Source organism: Papaver somniferum, chromosome 1 (assembly GCF_003573695.1).
Source record: "Papaver somniferum cultivar HN1 chromosome 1, ASM357369v1, whole genome shotgun sequence".
NCBI lineage: Eukaryota > Viridiplantae > Streptophyta > Magnoliopsida > Ranunculales > Papaveraceae > Papaver > Papaver somniferum.
Genome location: NC_039358.1, coordinates 238,580,871 through 238,599,794, shown reverse-complemented (window position 1 = coordinate 238,599,794; position 18,924 = coordinate 238,580,871). Strand labels below are relative to the sequence as shown.

Sequence of the window (18,924 nt, the reverse complement as noted above, 5' to 3'; positions counted from 1 at the left end):
AGATATGAATCAACTTAAATTATTCTTGTTCCAGCGGGTTGAACTCTATATACTAACTTATTGATTGAATCAACTATTACTGTTTTTATCTTGACCTTCTCAATTCCTGAACTAGAAATCTAAGGATCCATTCGAAATTAATTTCAATCTTTCTTAGTTATTGAACATGGTAGGATCAGAACTTGAAATTTAGAAGAGATTCGTGAGTTCTACGAATTTGTTGATCACTCGGAATCTTAGGGTTTTCCATTGAAACTATTTTTTTTTTGTTGTGTTATTTTTGTTTTTCTTGTTTCTCAATCTCTTATTATTGGTTCATGAGGAGTAGAACTTTGCTACGGTATGAAATTAAATATATGGTGATGTTCATGATACCATGAATTTTAGATTTTATATGAAGACTTGTTGAATTGATACACAAAAACACCTCAAAATTCTTGTATGCAATTAGATGACATTTCGACTCGATTTTAGGGCACTTTAGATAATGAACTGAAATGAGGTTTCTTTACATGGAATTTATTTCTCTGAAAGACATTATATTGTGACATCGAGTATTCCTTTGTGAACTACATATCCTGAGGTGTATTTAACTCAGTAACCGTCGCTCAACGCTCCATCCAGTTCTGTTTCCAGTGAGATTGGGGTTTATGCATCTTGATCTAGACTAAAACTTCTATCAATAAGTTTTAGATGTCTTTGAATAACAATTTCAACATGGTAATATGTATCCAGTTCAATTCTCGTACCATGAATTTTGTCAGTTTCAGTAATGATTGTTTTTGCACCTTTGGCAGTCATGTTCTTCAACTGTTGAGCATATTCACATCTTGACTTAGCCTTAGTTCCACTGATAATGTTTGGATCCTTCTCTAGTAAATTTATATTAGTATCCTCGTCGAGAGGCACTGTTTTGTTTCCACTTTATGGCTAGGTCAGTTGGTTTGTTTTGTAAATCAGGTTCAGCGAGATTGTGCTGTTTCTCTAACATTAACTTCTGTGTTATTAAGGTGTCTTCGGATTCGATAGGCGGGCTGCGAAGATTAAGGTTTGAGTTAGTGAGTTGAGGTGGGAACTTGTATTAATTTTTCGTAACCATTGATGGCTTTGCAAAATTATGTTTATGCACTTTAACAAATTCATGCATTGTTAGTTTTTGTTCTCAAAAACTCTGTAGATTCTATTAGTCTTTCCATCACTTGGAAATGACCTGAGTTTTACTTGCTTGCCTTTGTGATTGTGTAGGAAATAAGAATTTCCATTCGGTGGTATATAAGACACTGCTCCTTCTTTTATGACTACTTATTTTCAAATGAAGACAGTAGAAATTTGAAACATAATGCGAAATCATGGAATCCATTAGACTAATTACTTTCGTAGTGTAAGACACAAAACTAATAATTCCCATAACCAAACACATGACCATTAAGTTTTCGATATCAAAGTTGTAAAGATATCAAAAATCTTACAGAAAACAGTGTTAGCAGCACCACCGATCAAACGCCCCCTTAATCAATACTCCATCTCGATCATGGAAACCACTTCCCCTTACACAATGATTCGAAAACCATATGCATTTGTCGTGTGACCTACAATATTTCTCCCCCTTTTTGTCAATAAAATTGGCAAAGGTACAAGAATGGGTTCATAATGAAATTTCCACAAGAGACATTTCATGACCAAAAGAAAGACAACATATCATCTTAATTTAGATGCAATCTTATAGCCGAAGCTAACAACATTCATCAAAGAGTTTAAAGATACAAGATTACCCCTCTAAAATTCCACAGCCGCACACCCCTCAAGATATGATCATTAAGCACAAGTTCAAAAGAACTCTCCCCCATTTGATATCATTCCCAAGGGAACAACAACGAGCGAAGCCACATAAGATGGAGTAGTACGTTTTCCCTGATCATTAGTAATAATCTCAACATGATCATCTTGCCATACTGCTACACATGAATATGTTGTTCCTAAATCTATTCCTATTGCTGCTCCTTATCCTATTGTTCTGTACTAATATTATATGGCAATGAAAAAATTCTTTTGTGATACTAAAAGAGTTGAGATGGGTTTGCGAGGTTTCCATTTGCTTATATAGGGGCTCTATGCCTGTTGGGTTTCTGGAGTAAGATAAAAAAAGAAAAGTCAAAGAAAAGTTTTTGACAATAAGAAATTAATTACTGAAAACAACATCCAATGCTTGTGTTTAATGGGTTGGGACCGTTGGGTTAAATTCAAGGTATATGTACAAGATTTGAAGTTGTGTCATGTATCTAGACTATTCGCAGTTTTTCTTTGGAACGACCCAAACGACATAAAAATGTAAAGAGTACATGAATGTTAACACCACAGCATTACGCACCCTAAAAGTTCCCAAGGGCTGTAAATTTCTCAAGTGACACATATGATGCACTTCTTGTGAATTTGCTAAGAAATCCAAAATTTTCCCAACAATGACCTGAAAACATCCTACGAAATCTTCACGGTTTACTGAGGTTACCAAATTTCACAAAGATTTCCGGTGTCAAGTAAAACCTAGTATCCTTCCATCGTATAGATTGATTTTTGTTCAAGAAAGAGCAAAAAAAGATTTGAGGAGAGCAAAAATGGTGATCAACTCCTAACTAGGTGCAATCTAATATTTTCATGCGAGTCGGACATGTTTGCCCTTACGAATCGCACATACTATCCACGCAGCCAAAATTTACCAAATCACTTGACTTGTTCGTATCTTCTTCTCTGCAAATGCCTTTTTTTTGTCCACAGTCCCTCATCCTAATAACTATCATTGAATCAGTTTGAATTTGTAACAATTATACTAAGGTTCACCAAACGCACAAAGGAAAACCCGAGGAAGATTTTCGGCTAATCTATTTTTTTTTTTAAAATTAATAATAAGAAAAATAGGTTTGTATCCATAATAAATACTCCCTCCTTTTCAAAATAATAGGCTGGTTTGTGTGTAAAATTTATACACAAACCTGCCTATTATTTTGAAACGGAGGGAGTATCAACTTGATCAGAGAATGAAAAACAACGATTGATTTGCTAAATGCTCAAGTAGAAGAATCGTCTTATTCCCACAATCTTCATCAGCAAATACCACTCTCTCTTTTGTTGTTGTCTTGATATCTTAGAGCATCTCCGATGGTAACTTGGTGTGCATCTTTTGTGGAAGTTGTTTTTTCTTACGTAAAGACCAAATTTTCCTTAATTTGAGGAGATGAAAGAAAAACATTTCCAATCACAGATTGTATTTCTTTAGTTTTGAACTATTTAAACCAATGATCCAAATCATATAACTAATCATAACCATTAATAATGGTGAGTAGGATCTTCACATCCTCTAAAAGAACCTCTAAAACTAGAGGATAGCTTTGAGGATGTCTACATTAACATAACTACCAGACACATCATTTTTACTTAAGCAAAAGTTAAAAAGTTTACCCGTAAAAGGTAACAATTTAGGAGAGTAAGAAAAAAGTCACTTTATGAGTCAAAAGTCTTGACTTTCAGTCAGCCACTTTTATCTCCCTCTTCTTCTACACCCACCACCAATACTTTCTCAACTTCTGATTAATCTCTCTCTTTCTCTCTCTTAGGGTTAGGGTATTAGATTTTGGAAGATATGGAGAATCAAAAGAAACCCCATGTTAATTCTGTAAATGTAATCCCTCCAGATGATCAGAGATGCAGGAGAAGCGATGGAAGGGGATGGAGATGCAAGAATATCTTAAGTAGTTCTCACAATCCAAGCTATTACTGTGATCAACATTACAATTCTGATTGGTACCAAACTAAACACAAGAAGCAGATTCAAAGGGGGGAACTTGGAAAACCTACTCATGATTCCTGTAAGTATCTCTCAATACATTTCCAAGTTTGGTAGATACATTAGTTGGACCATTTCTTACTTTAATTGCTCTGTCGGGGGGTCTTTGTTTTTCAGCTGATGATGAAATTCAGTTGAAGAAACAAAGGGTTGAAACTGCAGAGAAGAGCATTGATCATCAGTTCAAGAAATCGAGAGAATTGGAAGAAGAAGAAGAAGAAACCCAGATGGTTAAATTGGAGAAAATTTTGGGGGTTTGTAAAAAAAAGTGTCTTGAATTGCTGGCGGAGCTTGATCAAAAGGCAATGGAGTGTATTGGGATTCAGGGAGAGTTAGATGAATTAGAATCAATGAAGATCGCTGCTGAAAATGAGTTGAAGGAGTTCAAGAGGAGCCAAGAAAGAAGGAGAAGCTTAGATGGATTGGGTTGGGGGAAAAAGGAGGAAAGAACATCTGGAAGAATCAGTTACTTGGAGGGAGAATTGAAAAGGTTGGAGAAAGATATGGAACATGAGAAGGGTGAGGTTGAATTTTGGAGGAATAAGTTTTTCGATTCGGAGGTCAGAGTCTTGAGGATGGAAAATGGAAGTGTAGAATCTCGAATTTACTTACCAAATGATGCTCCTCACAGTGGTGAAACGGTAGGAGATAACGAGTTGAGCCAACAAGGGAGGCATTGTTCTCGTGTGTCTGAGTTCCAAACCAAAGGTAAGGTCTTGAATAAGGATGAAGTTGACAAGAATGCACATCGTCGAGTGAAAGAAGAAGTTCTGGGATGCCCTGATATGAGCATTCCTTCTGGAAGTCCTAATTTTTCCTGCGGAGGTCAGAAAGCTGAAAATGTGAATGTTAGGGTGGAAAGAAGATCTTTAGAATCGAATAAAAACTCTAATGACAAGGTAGGAAAAACAGTTGCGGTGAACTCGGTTGCATTGATTTGTTTAGATAGTGATGATGAAAGTGATTCAGAATCTCCTGGTGAGGTTATGGACAGGATGCCGATGAATTACAGGAACAAAGTAAAAGAAGTGAAATGGGAATCTGTGGCCGATATGCTTTCTTCTTTTGGAAAGGACTCCGAGCTATGTATGAGAGCTGTTTGTGCTCTCTATCGACATCAAACCTCTGAAGAAAAATCTTCGAAGGGGTTGTTTCGTAACTTTGATGCAGTCAGGTATGGCAGTATAGTCAAGAATGCCTTGCACTTTGCCTTCATTTCGTTATATTTGGAAATTGGATGCATATAAGCTATAATATCTTTCAACAATTAGATCGGCTATGTTGGCTAAATAATATGTTGTTACCATTTCATTTGCAGTTGCAAATGTCTGACGAGTTCAATGGTGTAAAAATGTTGAATATACATTTGTTTTTATCTTATACTCTATAATTCTGCTATCTCTGTGAGTCATGGATTTTTCAATGGGAATGATCTGTGCACATCAGAGGGTGTCACTACATTTCATAGGGTGCGTTCTTATTTTTTAACTACCCTCTCCATATAAATATCAACTTTTAGGTTTCCCATTTAATCTTACAATATCTTACCGAAATAAAAGCTTCTTAAATTGATTTTCAGATCTAGATTACATTAGTACCTTCTCATGGTTTTTCATTTTCAATTACATTTCCTATCTTAACAGGATCAAAACCTTGGCAGAGTTTCTAATGAATGGGGACTGCAAAGGTGAGCTACAGAAATCCGTGAAGGAGTTGGAGGAGGAATATACCTCTGAAGCGCTAGAAGACTGCAAGAGGCTAGCGAGTAGCTACTCGAAGCAGTTATTCAGTATCTACAAGGACAAACAAGATCCTTTGTTTCTTCCTACTTCAACTGCGAGCTGTTGAGGTAATTGCTAAATTATAAGATGTGCATAGGCTTGTACTTTGTTCTATAAGCATCGGAATTGTGATTTCCTTGGAGTTTTCCAAATGTTATGTATATGAAAATTGAATTTTACTTGGTCCACAAAAAATCATCTGCAGACAGGTTATTTTCGGAAGTTTTGTGGAAGCGGTTTGATCAGGGTGAAAGTTATTCTTGTCTGTGTTTGTTGTCCAATATTTAAGTGTTTAATTCGTTTAGGTGCCATGTCTTAGTCTCCTAAGGATGTTGATGGGTTCAACATATCATTCGTATGCAGTCAACATTCAACTAATGAGTACCATATTTTCGAGGTTTATGTTTCTGACAATTTTTTAAATGGTTGGTTGTGATTATCTTTATCTATTCACACCTTTACTGCGTTTTTTGTTGGAATTGATTTTCTCATGTATCTTTGCGTTTCCTTACACTTGCACTCATAGAACATCTACTGTTTGAATGCTCTGCTGCTTGTTCTGTTTGAATGTTGTCACCTAATCCATTATTGATAACAATTCCACCCGTTATTTCTTTTATGAATCATTTTATCTTTTGGTCTAAAGGGGCAGCTGCTAACTGCTAGATCATTTGGAAAGGAACACGGAACATAGGATCTTTAAAATTAGGTAGAAATTTAAATATTTTGTTTCCAAAGTAGTCTTGAAACTATGGGATCCTTAGATTACTGGAACCATAGTGATGACAATGAGAGTAGGGAGCCTTCTAGGGATCCAAGTAACACAGTGTTATGCAGGAATCCATATCTAGCTGGACTGCTTGAATCATCAATTTCGAAGCTCCTCAGATTGATAAAAGAGTTTATGTTGGTTTTGGATTAATTTCATACTGATCAAATAAAAACTGTTGCAGGGAAATGGAGTAGTCAGGATAAAAGACTTTGCAGAAGAAGCTGAAGTATATATAAGTAGTAGTGTAGTGGCTGCAAGAGCTGTCTCTAACAAACTACCGAGTAGGATATGGTAGAGGTATCCTGCTCCTTTTGAGTTGGTAAGTTCCTAACCTGTTTTGGTTCACTTTATCTATTGAAGTGAAGAAGAAAAGAAAGAAAATGTCTTGGCAATATCTTGGAGGAACTTATTCCCTGATTAATGCATACATGATTTGATAAAGGTATAGACAAACACTACCTGAATCTGTAGCATCTTAATTGTAATGAAAAAAGTAAACGAGTATTTACTGTTATGTTTTAGTAGTCTATATGTTGACTCCTTCACATACTCTATCTTTTAGTATAGATTCAAAGACGAATTGCACGCATCTTCGATAGAATAGTACATGCCAAAGTCCCAGAACAGTCAATCTGGATTCTGAACAGCAAGGAAATGGAAAATTTTTCTCTTATCCTTTATAGAGAGAATCGTTACAGTTGGGTGTTGGCCAAATTCCAGAATCCCCTTTTACTGTCCTCATCTACATTTTCATGTCCAAACTAGAAAAAATTGGCGTGCTTACATGTCTGGCCAATTTTCCTTTTGTCCGTGCTGGTGGGCATCGTAAAGATCACCATCAAAATTTCAGTTTAGGGCATTTCTAGAATTTTCTGACCAGAGTTCTGCTGCATAAATAAGGTTATTTCTTTTGATCTTACTAATCTTTTTATTTTATTTTATTTTATTTTAATCCTGCTATAAAAGGGTTCCTCTTTCGGTCTCGAGTCTCTCGACCAGACAGTGCTTCATACCAAATTTTAAGTGCTTCACTTCAGAGTTGAATTTACTGAAAAACGACCAACTGTCACACGGAAAATGCGGTAGGAATAGATTTAGGATTTTTCAGAAAGACTACCCATTTTTCTTTTTTTTCTTCCTTGAATGATTTTTCTTTTTAATAGCTTTCGCTAACTCTGTCTTCAGAATATGCAGATCAAATAAAGGAATTTAAGACTGAAACATGAGTTCCTAAAGCATTACTGAACTCAAATTCATAAAAGATAGTTGTCCAAAAAAAACATAAAAGATGAAAATCTAGGACAACAAATTTAGTTGAGCAAATACTAAAAAAAAGAAAGCACAAGATAGTCACATATCTTGATTTGGGACTACTAATTACTGCTATCTATTGTTAAAGGACCGCCATGGCGCACCACCTCTTTTCAGGTTGCTGGTACATCTTAGTGATGATAGGATTCCATACTTTTTAAGAAATTCGAACTTGTAATTTGTTAGTTTTTATGTACTCTAACTAGTTGAACCAAAATTAGACAAGAAGCTTCACTGTAGTCTAACTTGCTCGATTATTGCTAGCTTCTGATGATGGTCCACCCTTCTGGTGCCTCTTTTTAGCAAGGATAGGGTTGCATATATTCTTCCAACTCCTTCAGCTGGTCGTTGGTAGTGGTTGTGTTTGGTAGTTCGTTGCTATCCAACCACTTGATGGCATTGTTGACAGCGTCCTCGATCATACTCTTATCATACAGATCTAGGTTCCCCCCAATATCATCGACCATGTCCTTGATTTTTCATACTTAATTCTCAAAGGAGTTTCTTGACTCTACCTTCCTCCTGTGTTCTTCATTCTCTAACCTGTATTTCTCAGCCTCTCGAACCAATCTATCAATCTCAGCCGTAGACAATCTCCCCTTGTCATTTGTAATTGTAATCTGATTATAGTTGCCTGTTACCATTTCCCTGGCAGATACATTCAATATACTATTTTCATCCATATCAAAACATACTGTATTATTTCCAACACCACGAGGTGCGGGGAGAATACCTCTTATGGCGAAACTACCCAACAAGTTATTCTCTCTTACGGAGAAACTACCCAACAAGTTATTCTCAGAGGCTATGCCTCGCTCACCCTCATACACCGGAAACAGCACACCGGTTTGATTGTCCTCGATGGGGTGGTACACCTTTTCCTTCTTGGTGGGAATGGTTGTGTTCCTCGGGACCACAACACTCATAACACCTCCTCTTTTCTCAACACCAAGAGAAAGAGGGGTGACGTCCACCAACACCAAGCCCCGCACCTTCTTATTGCCCTGACCACTCAAAATAGCAGCTTGCACTGCAGCACCATAAGCAACAGCTTCATCAGGGTTGAGGCCTTTGCAGAGTTCCATGCCATAAAAGAAATCCTGCAATAGAGACTGAACCTTGGGAATTATAGTGGAACCACCTACAAGCACAACTTCATCAACAATGCTCTTGTTTATTTTAGAATCCGTTAAACACTTCTCAACAGGTTCCATACATTTCTTGAACAAATCCATGTTCAACTCTTCGAATTTTGCACGAGTAATGGACATGAAAATCGACTCCTTCATAGTTCACACAGAGAATCAACGGGAATGATTGTACGAGTAGTAGATGAGAGGGTCTTCTTTGCCCTCTTACATGGTGTTCTTAGCCTCCTAACAGCCTTTGGGTTTCCACTAATGTCTTTCCTGTGCTTCCTCTTGAACTCTTGCACGAAGTGATTGACCATCCTGTTATCAAAATTCTCTCCTCCAAGATGGGTATCTCCGGACGTAGCCTTAACTTCGAACTTACCTTTGTTAATGGTAAGTACTGAAACATCAAAAGTGCCACCACCTAGATCAAAAATAAGAACATTCTTCACACCAGAATTTGTCTCCTTCTTATCAAGACCGTAAGCAAACGCAGCCGCTGTTGGTTCACTGAGGATTCGCATTACGTTGAGGCCAGCTATGGTGGCAGCATCCTTAGTAGCATGACGATGAGAATCATTGAAGTAAGCAGGGACGGTAATAACAGCATTCTTAACACCTGAAGCAAGATAAGCTTCTGCAGTTTCGACCAAACACTACAACGAAAACATACATGGATCATTCTTAAAAAGTGTGATCTAAGTACTGCTGTCTGTGATCTTTGCCAGTATAATCTAAAGGGTGATTTATAGATAACAACTCTCCTGCGATGAAAAGTGTGATCTTCCCCCATTCAAAGAACATAAAGTTTTGAAAAGTTGAGATCTAAAGACAAGGTTTTTAAAAGACAAGGTTTTAATAGTAGTGATATTTCCTCTATGTTTTCAACCCAAATCTAGCCTATACAAACAATATTATTCCATTCCATTTCTGCACCTGTAACCCATACCATTTTTGCACATGTAACTCAAATTCAACAAGTGATATAAACAGGAAGCAATGTCTGAATTAAATTCATTCCATGTCTGAATCAAATACACATTCTTGCAGTCTTACTACAATCAGATCAAAGTATATATTGAACAACCTGTAATGAATTTGCTGAGTCTACCAATTTGTAGAGCAAACATACTGATTTAACACTCATTACATGAATAATAGTTCTATTAAAAACGGTAAATGCAATTTCAAGTTGCAAATTCCGTTCCAAAAGGGGAAATCTCAGTCATCAACCAAAGTTAAAATCTCACAGTGCATCGTTCAGAACAGATTCGCCAAACACCAGAGTGTATAGTTTGATGTCAGTCCCAAGTTCCTGCAGTTAGAGGCCACATCAATAGAAGGTTACATAATACACATTTATCAAAGTATGCAATAGAATTCTTTTGCGTATGTTAATGCAGCTTGATAATAACAAAAATCTTGAGTCTATTATTTGATTTTAACAAGAAAAATTAAGATCCTTTTAAAAGTTAGTAAGAGCAACTGCTGAGGAATAAATTAATATTTTCATGGGTCATAAGTTGAACGTACAACAATTGTGGGTCACTGTTTCTTCTTGCTTATGTTGCACAAAAAATTCATCACCTATATGTCACCATATTTTCTTACCCTCTCATGTTCTTTTTTCTACCCTGAATTTACTCTGGCTTGTCCTCTGTTTCTATCTACTTCTACAGTCTACACTCATTTCAAATTTTCTTATCCTTTCCTTTTATTTTACTCCTATTTCTTTCCTCTAATGTCTCTTCAGGTTCTGTCAACATGCTGCATTAGTGTGTCATTTTGTGTAGGAATTGAGATACCCTCATCTTAGCTTTGATAGCTATAGTAACACTGAAAAACTGCAAAAGCCGTAACACACTTCTCTACTTCCTAACTTATTTAACGAAGTCTTAAGCTTTAGAATTATCTAACAAAGCCAACAAAAGGTACATAGGATAAATTATCATCCCTGACAACAGCTGAATAGAAAAAAATCTAGAATTTTACCTTACGGAGCTGAGGAAGGACAAGTTTCACTCCCTCACCACTAAATTGCAACATCATTGCAGGAGCATCATGTTCAGCAGCTTCACGCACAGCCGAACCTAGAACTGAGAAAGCAACTAACAACATAGGAAACATTTGAATGATGTACCTAAACCGAGACAAACAAACAGAAAAAAAAATCAGATATATGAAAAAAATTGCAGTACAAAACCAGACGCATACCATGCTCCCTATCAAAGACTCATTAGGTGTGTACGCATAGCTCATACTATACCTCATTAAACTTCACCAGCAGTCCTGCTTGTTTAATATCCTCTGCATCTTCCTCCTTATCTACAGTACTAGTTTTGTTTTCTGTTGCCTTGATAACTTTTTCTATGTCTTCATCCTTTCCTAGCACAAGGTCTGTTGTTGTTCTACTATCATCGACCATATGTATAAAAGGAAACAGTACATTATCAAGATTTCTGAGAATATGAAAAGGGGATGTTGCAATTGAATAAAAACAAAAAACTAAGAAGAATCGATCGCATTTCAGTTGTTACCTTGAATATGTAGTCGTAGGAATCATCAGACACGTGGGAGACAACTATGGTGTTGGCATATCAGGACATGGTAAAGAAAGTGAAACGCTTTCGTCCTCCAGGTCATACCTGTACATCCAGAACAGATTTTAGTGTAAAATACACACAACTCTTTGATAAACCCATATCTGAGGCCAAGCAAGACAGTCGCGTAAACACAGATAATCTATATCACATACCATCTCAATTCAAATATAGACATGCAAACACTTCACTTACCAACATTACTACACTTTGCAGTCCTACAAATCATTCATTCATGACAGCCTAAGGTTTCTCAACAAACTCAAGAAACCCCAGATTTTACATCTCAAATTTCTTTTGATCCAAAGACAACCAAGCAAGCAATACTCTTATCAGTACTGCACTTAATCAAAGTAACAACAACTGTAGGAGTGGAATATCGCACATATCAATAAGTATGCGAAGTAAGGATTATCTTATGTAAGCGAGGACTATCGCACATGTCAAAAATGAAGTGACGTATTGGATGATGACAGTGAAATCACGAGTAAGATGTGATGTTCTATGCGAGGTATATTCTGTGGGAGAATGAGTGATTGTAAATGAGCGAATGTATCGCACAGTGATTCCGAAAATAATGGATCTCTTAGCTGTCATCCACTATGAGGAATCACTATATAAAGGAAGGAAGTTACCACGAAGAGGAGAGATCTTTTAGTGTGTGTTAGACAAGAAACTAGGAGAGAGAAAGTTTATTTGGAGAGTAAGTAAAGCCATTGTAAAGTCATTGTTATACATTGTATCCAATTATAATCCTTGAAAGTTAATAAAGAATTCATTATGATTACTTGAGTAATAATCTAGATACATTGGAGTGTGGTTGTAGGATTTCCTGCAACTACATTTTTGGCGCCAGAAACAGCTTTGGGTGATAAATCCTGGTAGTAAATTCGTAGAATCTTGGAAAAAGTAAGATCTGGAAATTGAAGATGGAAAAACTTGGATCTACTATTGAACAGGGAACAACAACCAGAAGGAGCAATACAATTGCTGAAAGAAGAAGAATTACAAATCTTGACCAACAAGAAGACAGAATAGGAGAAAATCAAGCAAACGAAAATCCAGTGGGATCTCAGCATGAACAAAAGCGTAACAATGATATTGATTATGATAGGGTAAGTGTTCATACTTCGCAAACAAGTTAGACTGAAGAGGAAACATAAAGAACTGGAGATACAGGAAGAATTGAGGGGAATGATGAGAATATGACAATTACAGAGCTTAGACAAAGATTGATTGCAGAAGGATAAAGAGAAAGTAAAGAGAGTGCGAATTTTAGATTGCAAGAACAGAGATCGAGATGTACTATGTGATCAAGGTCAAGATCAAGCAGGAGTTCATCAAAACAAAGTCGATTTAATCAAGAAGATACTAGGCGAAAACAACACATGGAAACTATTGAAGAAAACATGCAAGAAGATGATAATCAACATAGGAGAAGGGATGTAGCTCAAGATTTGAGAAATAATCGATAAGAGCATCCGCGTGAACTTCTGCATCACACAAATAATAATTTTCAAAGAGAAGAAGAGGATCGGAGGCGAGGACAGATGATATTGCATAGAAGAGAAATATTGAGAGCAGAGAATGAACGCGAAAGGGAAGCTACACGTGTGAGGAACGAAAGAGATAGACAAAGAAGAAGGGAAGAAATTGAAGAGAGAGAATTGCAAGAAGCATTACGTCAAAATAACCATGATAATCGAGTAAGGCGGCGCGAACGTCATCTCATGAATGATATAGAGCAAGGATGGGTTGCACCACAAGAGAGAGAAATTTTAAGACATCGACATGATCGCACAAGTGAAGAGGAACGACGTGATAGAACACAGATTGAAACGAACACTGACAGGCGTAGGAGAAGGAGATAAGAAGCTGAAGAATATGAGATATGAGAGGCAGTACGTCAGAATAATCATGAGAATAGAATGAGGCAAACAAGATTGAAAAGACCTATGCAAGAAGATATAGATCAAATCTTCAGTGAAGAAATTCTTAAAGAAATGGCGGAATTAAGAGAAATGATGACTGCGAAAAGAAATGGTGGAAGAAGACAATTAGAAGAAGCAGTAGAGGAAGCTGGGAAAACTCTCTTTACAATGCAGATTCAAAGGGTAGTGATACCATCTAAGTGCAATTTACCAGCATTCACTAGCATATTTGATGGTAGCACCTGTGAGATTCAACACGTGAAAGCTTACACACGGTATTTACTACAATGGGAAAACAACGATGCGGTAATGTGTAAATATTTTGCTGCGAGCCTGGCAGGGGAAGCTCTGAAATAGTTTGAAGGACTACCAATAGAATCTATTGGATCATTCTACCACTTACAGAACGTTATTTTAGGATAATATATCAGCAATAATATGTCAAGACCAGGGATTGAGACGGCATTTGGACTTCGCAGAAGAACAAATGAGAGTTTGCGTCATCTGAAAACACGCTGGAGAACCATGTGTAGTGAAATTGGAAGACGAGTGGATGAGCGACACCTTATTCTTGCATTTATTAATTCTCTTTTCTAACATATTTATTATATACACAAATCTTTAGGATAAAGGATATAATAACAATGTCAGAGTTGCGCGAATTTCAAGAAGAGTACATAGCACTTGAGGAGAAACAAAGAGATATGGAGTCATACCTGGTTGCGGTACCTGATGCGAAAGGTGGAAATGCAAGTTTACTCCCAAGACTGAAAAATGTTGTTGCAAGTACATCGCATGGAAACCAAGGAAGGAATATTACAGAAATGGAAAAAAAGCTAATAGCCCTGGGTAGTGCAGATCAAGCAGAATTTGACAAAGAATATAGAAATAGACAATTTCAAAATCATGAAGGTAGTAATAAGATTCAAATAGTGAATAATCCGCAAGAAAGTTCACAAGGTCAACAACCATATTATAATAAAAGACAAGCAACTGGAAGGATAGTATGGGAACATATAATTCTGCCAAAGCTGAACACTACAGTAGATAAAGTATGGGAAGATGTCATCCTAACGGAAGAAATCCCAGAACCACATAATGTAGGGTTTGAACCACCACCAGGGAGGAGAAGCAGAGAATTTTGTGTGTATCATCGCTTTCATGGTCACACAACAAGTAATTGCAGAAATGTGAGTAAAATCATATTACGAATGATTGAACAAGAAAAATTGGATCATTTCTTAGCACAACAATCAAACAATTTACCACCACCACCATCGGGAGGAAATACATATGCAAAGGAGAAAAGAAAGAATGCATTTGTAATTGAAGTAGGTGCGAAAGTAAAGAACCTTTATTGTAATTCAATTGTACATTCATTCAGAAGTATAGAAGATTTCCATGACAATGTCTTAAGAAGGGTATATGCGAGAGATGCTGATGGAAGGGAAATTCTTAAACTTGCGAATATATCACCATTGAAGGATTGGCAAAAACAGACTATCTCATTTAGTGCAAAAGAAACACCAGGAGGAGGGGAATCGCACGAATGTCCATTAGTAGTGAGATTAGGAATTAATCCGAAACCAAAAGTAGAAGACGATGAAGAAGATGAAGCAAAACACTTGGGGAATAAATAGAATACTTATAGATCCTGGAAGTTCTGTTGACATTCTCTTTTATTCTACATATAAAACCATGGGTGGAAGGGACGATGAATTGATTCCTTCACCGTACAAAATTTATGGCTTCATGGAACTGCAAACAAGCCAAAAGGTGAGGTGACTATGAGAATTCTTCTTCAGAATATGCCTACAAATATTGTGTTATGTGTTGTAGATGTCGAATCGCCCTATAATGCTCTAATTGGAAGACCATGGCTACATAATATCTTGGGTGTGGCCTCAACATTTCATCAATGCATAAAGTTTTCTTTACCCCAAGGTGTTGGTATTATAAGAGGAGATACAATTGAAAGTAGAAATTGTCAAGAAATTGACATAGAAAAGTGTGAAGAAAGAGAGAGTAAGAGAAGAAATTGGAAAAAACATGTTGCATAAATTCAAAGGGCTGAGAGGTTAATGGTGGATACAATATAGTTGAGAGTTGGACAAACAGAAAAGCAGAGTACTGAAACAAGGTTTTCTGCGGATAATGATACTAAACAAACCAGAAATATTACTTCTACTGAAGGAGGAAAAATGCAGAGGAATAAGTTGTGTTCTCAAGACAAAAATAAATGGTGGAATAGTTATCGCACAGAGAAGATTGAAAGGGGTATGTGTAATAGTATTCTGAACAGTTTCTGCGAGCTTAAAAAGATACAAAAAATGAAGGGGATAAATGAGTAATATGGAGAATGCAAATGTCTTTCTTTATGAGAAACAAGTTCATAAGAAATCTATGTACTAGAGTTATATAAACTCAAAATTTGAAAATGGAATGACAAATTCTAGTTTCATGAAGTGATACCACGTCAAGAAAAGTAAAATTAAAATCTTTATAATAAGACCTTAATAAAAGGCACCAGAAGTGATTTTAATCAGATTGGCTAGGAATTCGAATGTGGCATGCAACCTAGTTCGCATACATGCAAGAGGAAAAAAAGTAAGACCTATCGCACGTCATAATCGGAGAACCTAGAAAGCATGACTCAAGGGAAAGCTATACTTACCCTGGAACTTGAGTTATGGAGATTTGGGGTGAGAAAAAACGAAAATGCCCATCCGGGAGAGGTACCTTAAATTTTCAGTCTAAGATAATAATCTTAGATTGAGAGACTAAGGTGAGAAAGTATCTCCTAAGGAGTGCAGAAACTCGATCAGGGCGCCGAGGTACACGATTGAGTCAAGAGTGCCGGGGGCGTCTGGAGCGTACCTTTCCATTCTTGACAAGTCCTGACTATGATGCACTCGGTCCGAAAATACCCCACTTAGGGTGCGGTCTCGCAACCATAAACCTCATTGGTGTTGGGATGTGAGACTGCGAAATCAACTGATTGCTGAATTAACCAGATGGGAAGAGCCATAACCTTAACCCGGTAAAGGTAAGCTTCCTTGAAGGGGCAATCAGGGGGAATATAAGGACGGCAACCTCCATTAGGGAGCTTAATTGTGTCAAAAGACGTAAATGTCACGAGGCTTTTTACTCAATGGAGTATTAAGACTTATCATATTTATGCGATAAAAACTGAAGAGGAAATAATACGAGAAAAAGATAAGATGGGGTCAATGGGTCGATACATTACAGTGTAAAGACCGCCTGCGATCTCATTGCACAGAATTGAGGCAAGATAAGAGCTTTACATAGGAAGGCAAAATAAGACCTCACGAGAAATATAAAATTTTAAAACTAATTTTGTTTTATAGGAATTCACAGGGAAAACAATTACTGCGAACGCATTCGCACCAAATGCGTGAAGAACTATAAAATAGAATTCATAAAATAGAAGTCTATCAAAATGTATCAATTAACAGAGGAAAGAATGGGAATGCAAATGGAATGTTATTTTCCCCATTTGATAGACTCATATTCATGCGAGAGAATGATATTTTGGGTACGAATGTGAACAAAAGGAATTTATATTAAAACGCATGTTTTTAAGGATACATGAAAATTTTCAGAAGGCGAAGAATTTACAACAACTGAAAATGATTAATCTTCATTTTCTTCATCTCGCGCAGCCTCAGAGCCATTTAGTTCTTCTTCAGATTCTTCATCTTCTCCTTCACTGTCTGAAATATCAGAAATATGTTCATTATCAGGGATTTCTGGAAATCTATACTTTGTAAGAGGTATGTTATTCCCAACACAGACTTTCTTAACATCAGCTTCGTGAGCACGATTAGCATCATTGCTATTGTTTGAAACCATGATGATGAATTCTTCTTCAATTGTTGATACTTAGAGTTGCGAGCAGATAAATCTTTTTCTTCAGAAGCTAAGCGAGTTTCTAATTCTTCAATCTTCTGAAGATAATTCTTCTTTATCTGCGATGTATGAATAAGCAAGTTAGAGTACATATATAAAAATGTGTTATTCCCAGAGAAAATATGAGTATTAAAAGATCAATATTTGACCTTCATAATTGGAAACAATGTCTTTAACCAATGCGGAATGTTCAGCTTGAAGACTCACGTTTATGGATAAATCCTTTCTAGCATCATTCAGAACCCTAGCAGCCCAACTAAATTCAACTTCGCTTTCTATGAGAAGCCGGGAGAGAATTAAATTTCTTTTTTCGACAAGTATGTTCTTTTCGCTCAAAGCTAAATCACGTTCTTTTTGAACCTCAACAATGGATTCTTGGAATTTTTCTAGTGCTTTCACACCCTTAAGAGTGATTTCATGTTTCTCATCAATTAGCTTATTCTTCTTTGTTTCCAAAACTTGAATTTGTTATTGGCTCTCATGAAGACGATGTTTAAAGTTATTAAAAGTGGTCAATAAAGATCTATGGATTTTTCTAAGAGAAGCATATTTCAATCTTAATTCTTCTAAACTCGGATTTTCAGATCCTTGGTTGGGATAATTATTTAAAGAAGAATTAAGGTGTTCTAAAAGGGTTTCATCATCAGGGAGATTGGCAGCCTCATCCGAAAGGTTATACAGGTCTACGAATATAGCAAAATAAGAAATGCGAATTATCACATAAAAATAGAAGAACAAGTAAAATAAAGGCTACATACCAATGAGTTCATCATTTCTTTCTCGGCTCTGCGAATCAAATCAGAAATGGTCGAATTTTTAGCTTTAAGCTTAACATGTTCTTTCTCAAGCTTAATAAGTTTTCTTTGGTAGTCCGAGGAGATTACATAAGATAAACGGGCTCCCTGCGAAAATGAAAGGAGGGATTACGGTTATGAATAAAGAAAGATTAAAGAGAAGACAAAAAGGTAAGATTTCAAATATTACCAAAGAGCCGATTGTGAATTGGAGGTTTGGATTTATCGCAGAGGCAGCTCCACGAAGAGATGGATCATCTAAAGTAGGAGCATCGCATATTTTAGAGACCATTCTAAAGGCACGATTTAATTCTTCATTATCAACAGCAGTCAAAAGATCTCCAGCAAAAAGATTGGATAACTCTTTCAAAGAAGAAGGAACTGATGAATCATCAGAAGCAGAGATATCATCCTCACTAGACTCCGAACTTGAAGAAGAATCATATCTTTTACGCTTCCTAGAGAGTTCATCCGTTGAAGATGTCTTTTTTGAAAAACTGGAATTCCGGAGGAATGTCCGCAAGATGGAATACGAAAAGATATACACATGCAATATTATAGGATGAAAATTTCTCATATCGCTCGCTCCATAATGTAAGCGAAATGAGAAGAGGCAAAATGTAGGAGTGGAATATTGCACATATCAATAAGTATGCGAAGTAAGGATTATCTGATGTAAGCGAGGACTATCGCACATGTCAAAAATGAAGTGACGTATTGGACGATGTCAGCGAAATCACGAGTAAGATGTGATGTTCTATGCGAGGTATATTCTGTGCGAGAATGAGTGATTCTAAATGAGCAAATGCATCGCACAGTGATCCCGAAAATAGT

General features: G+C 36.6%; 1 protein-coding gene and 1 pseudogene across 2 annotated transcripts; one reads left to right on the top strand and one right to left on the bottom strand.

The window, feature by feature from the left end:
• LOC113273746 overlaps nt 1–18,924 on the bottom strand; it is a 105,237-nt pseudogene that overhangs the window by 46,834 nt on the left and 39,479 nt on the right.
• Nucleotides 3,579–6,975, top strand: LOC113320877. Of its 2 annotated transcripts, none has more exons than XR_003346334.1 (4): nt 3,579–3,860; nt 3,956–5,012; nt 5,157–5,307; nt 5,482–5,687. XR_003346334.1 is itself a non-coding variant. In XM_026568773.1 (4 exons), the coding sequence occupies exons 1-3, from the start codon at nt 3,635–3,637 to the stop codon at nt 5,684–5,686; spliced, it is 1,488 nt and encodes a 495-aa protein (XP_026424558.1). In that variant the 5' UTR covers nt 3,579–3,634; the 3' UTR covers nt 5,687; nt 6,573–6,975. The 2 variants fall into 2 exon arrangements, 1 of the variants encoding a protein (XP_026424558.1); XM_026568773.1 differs by lacking the exon at nt 5,157–5,307 and adding an exon at nt 6,573–6,975.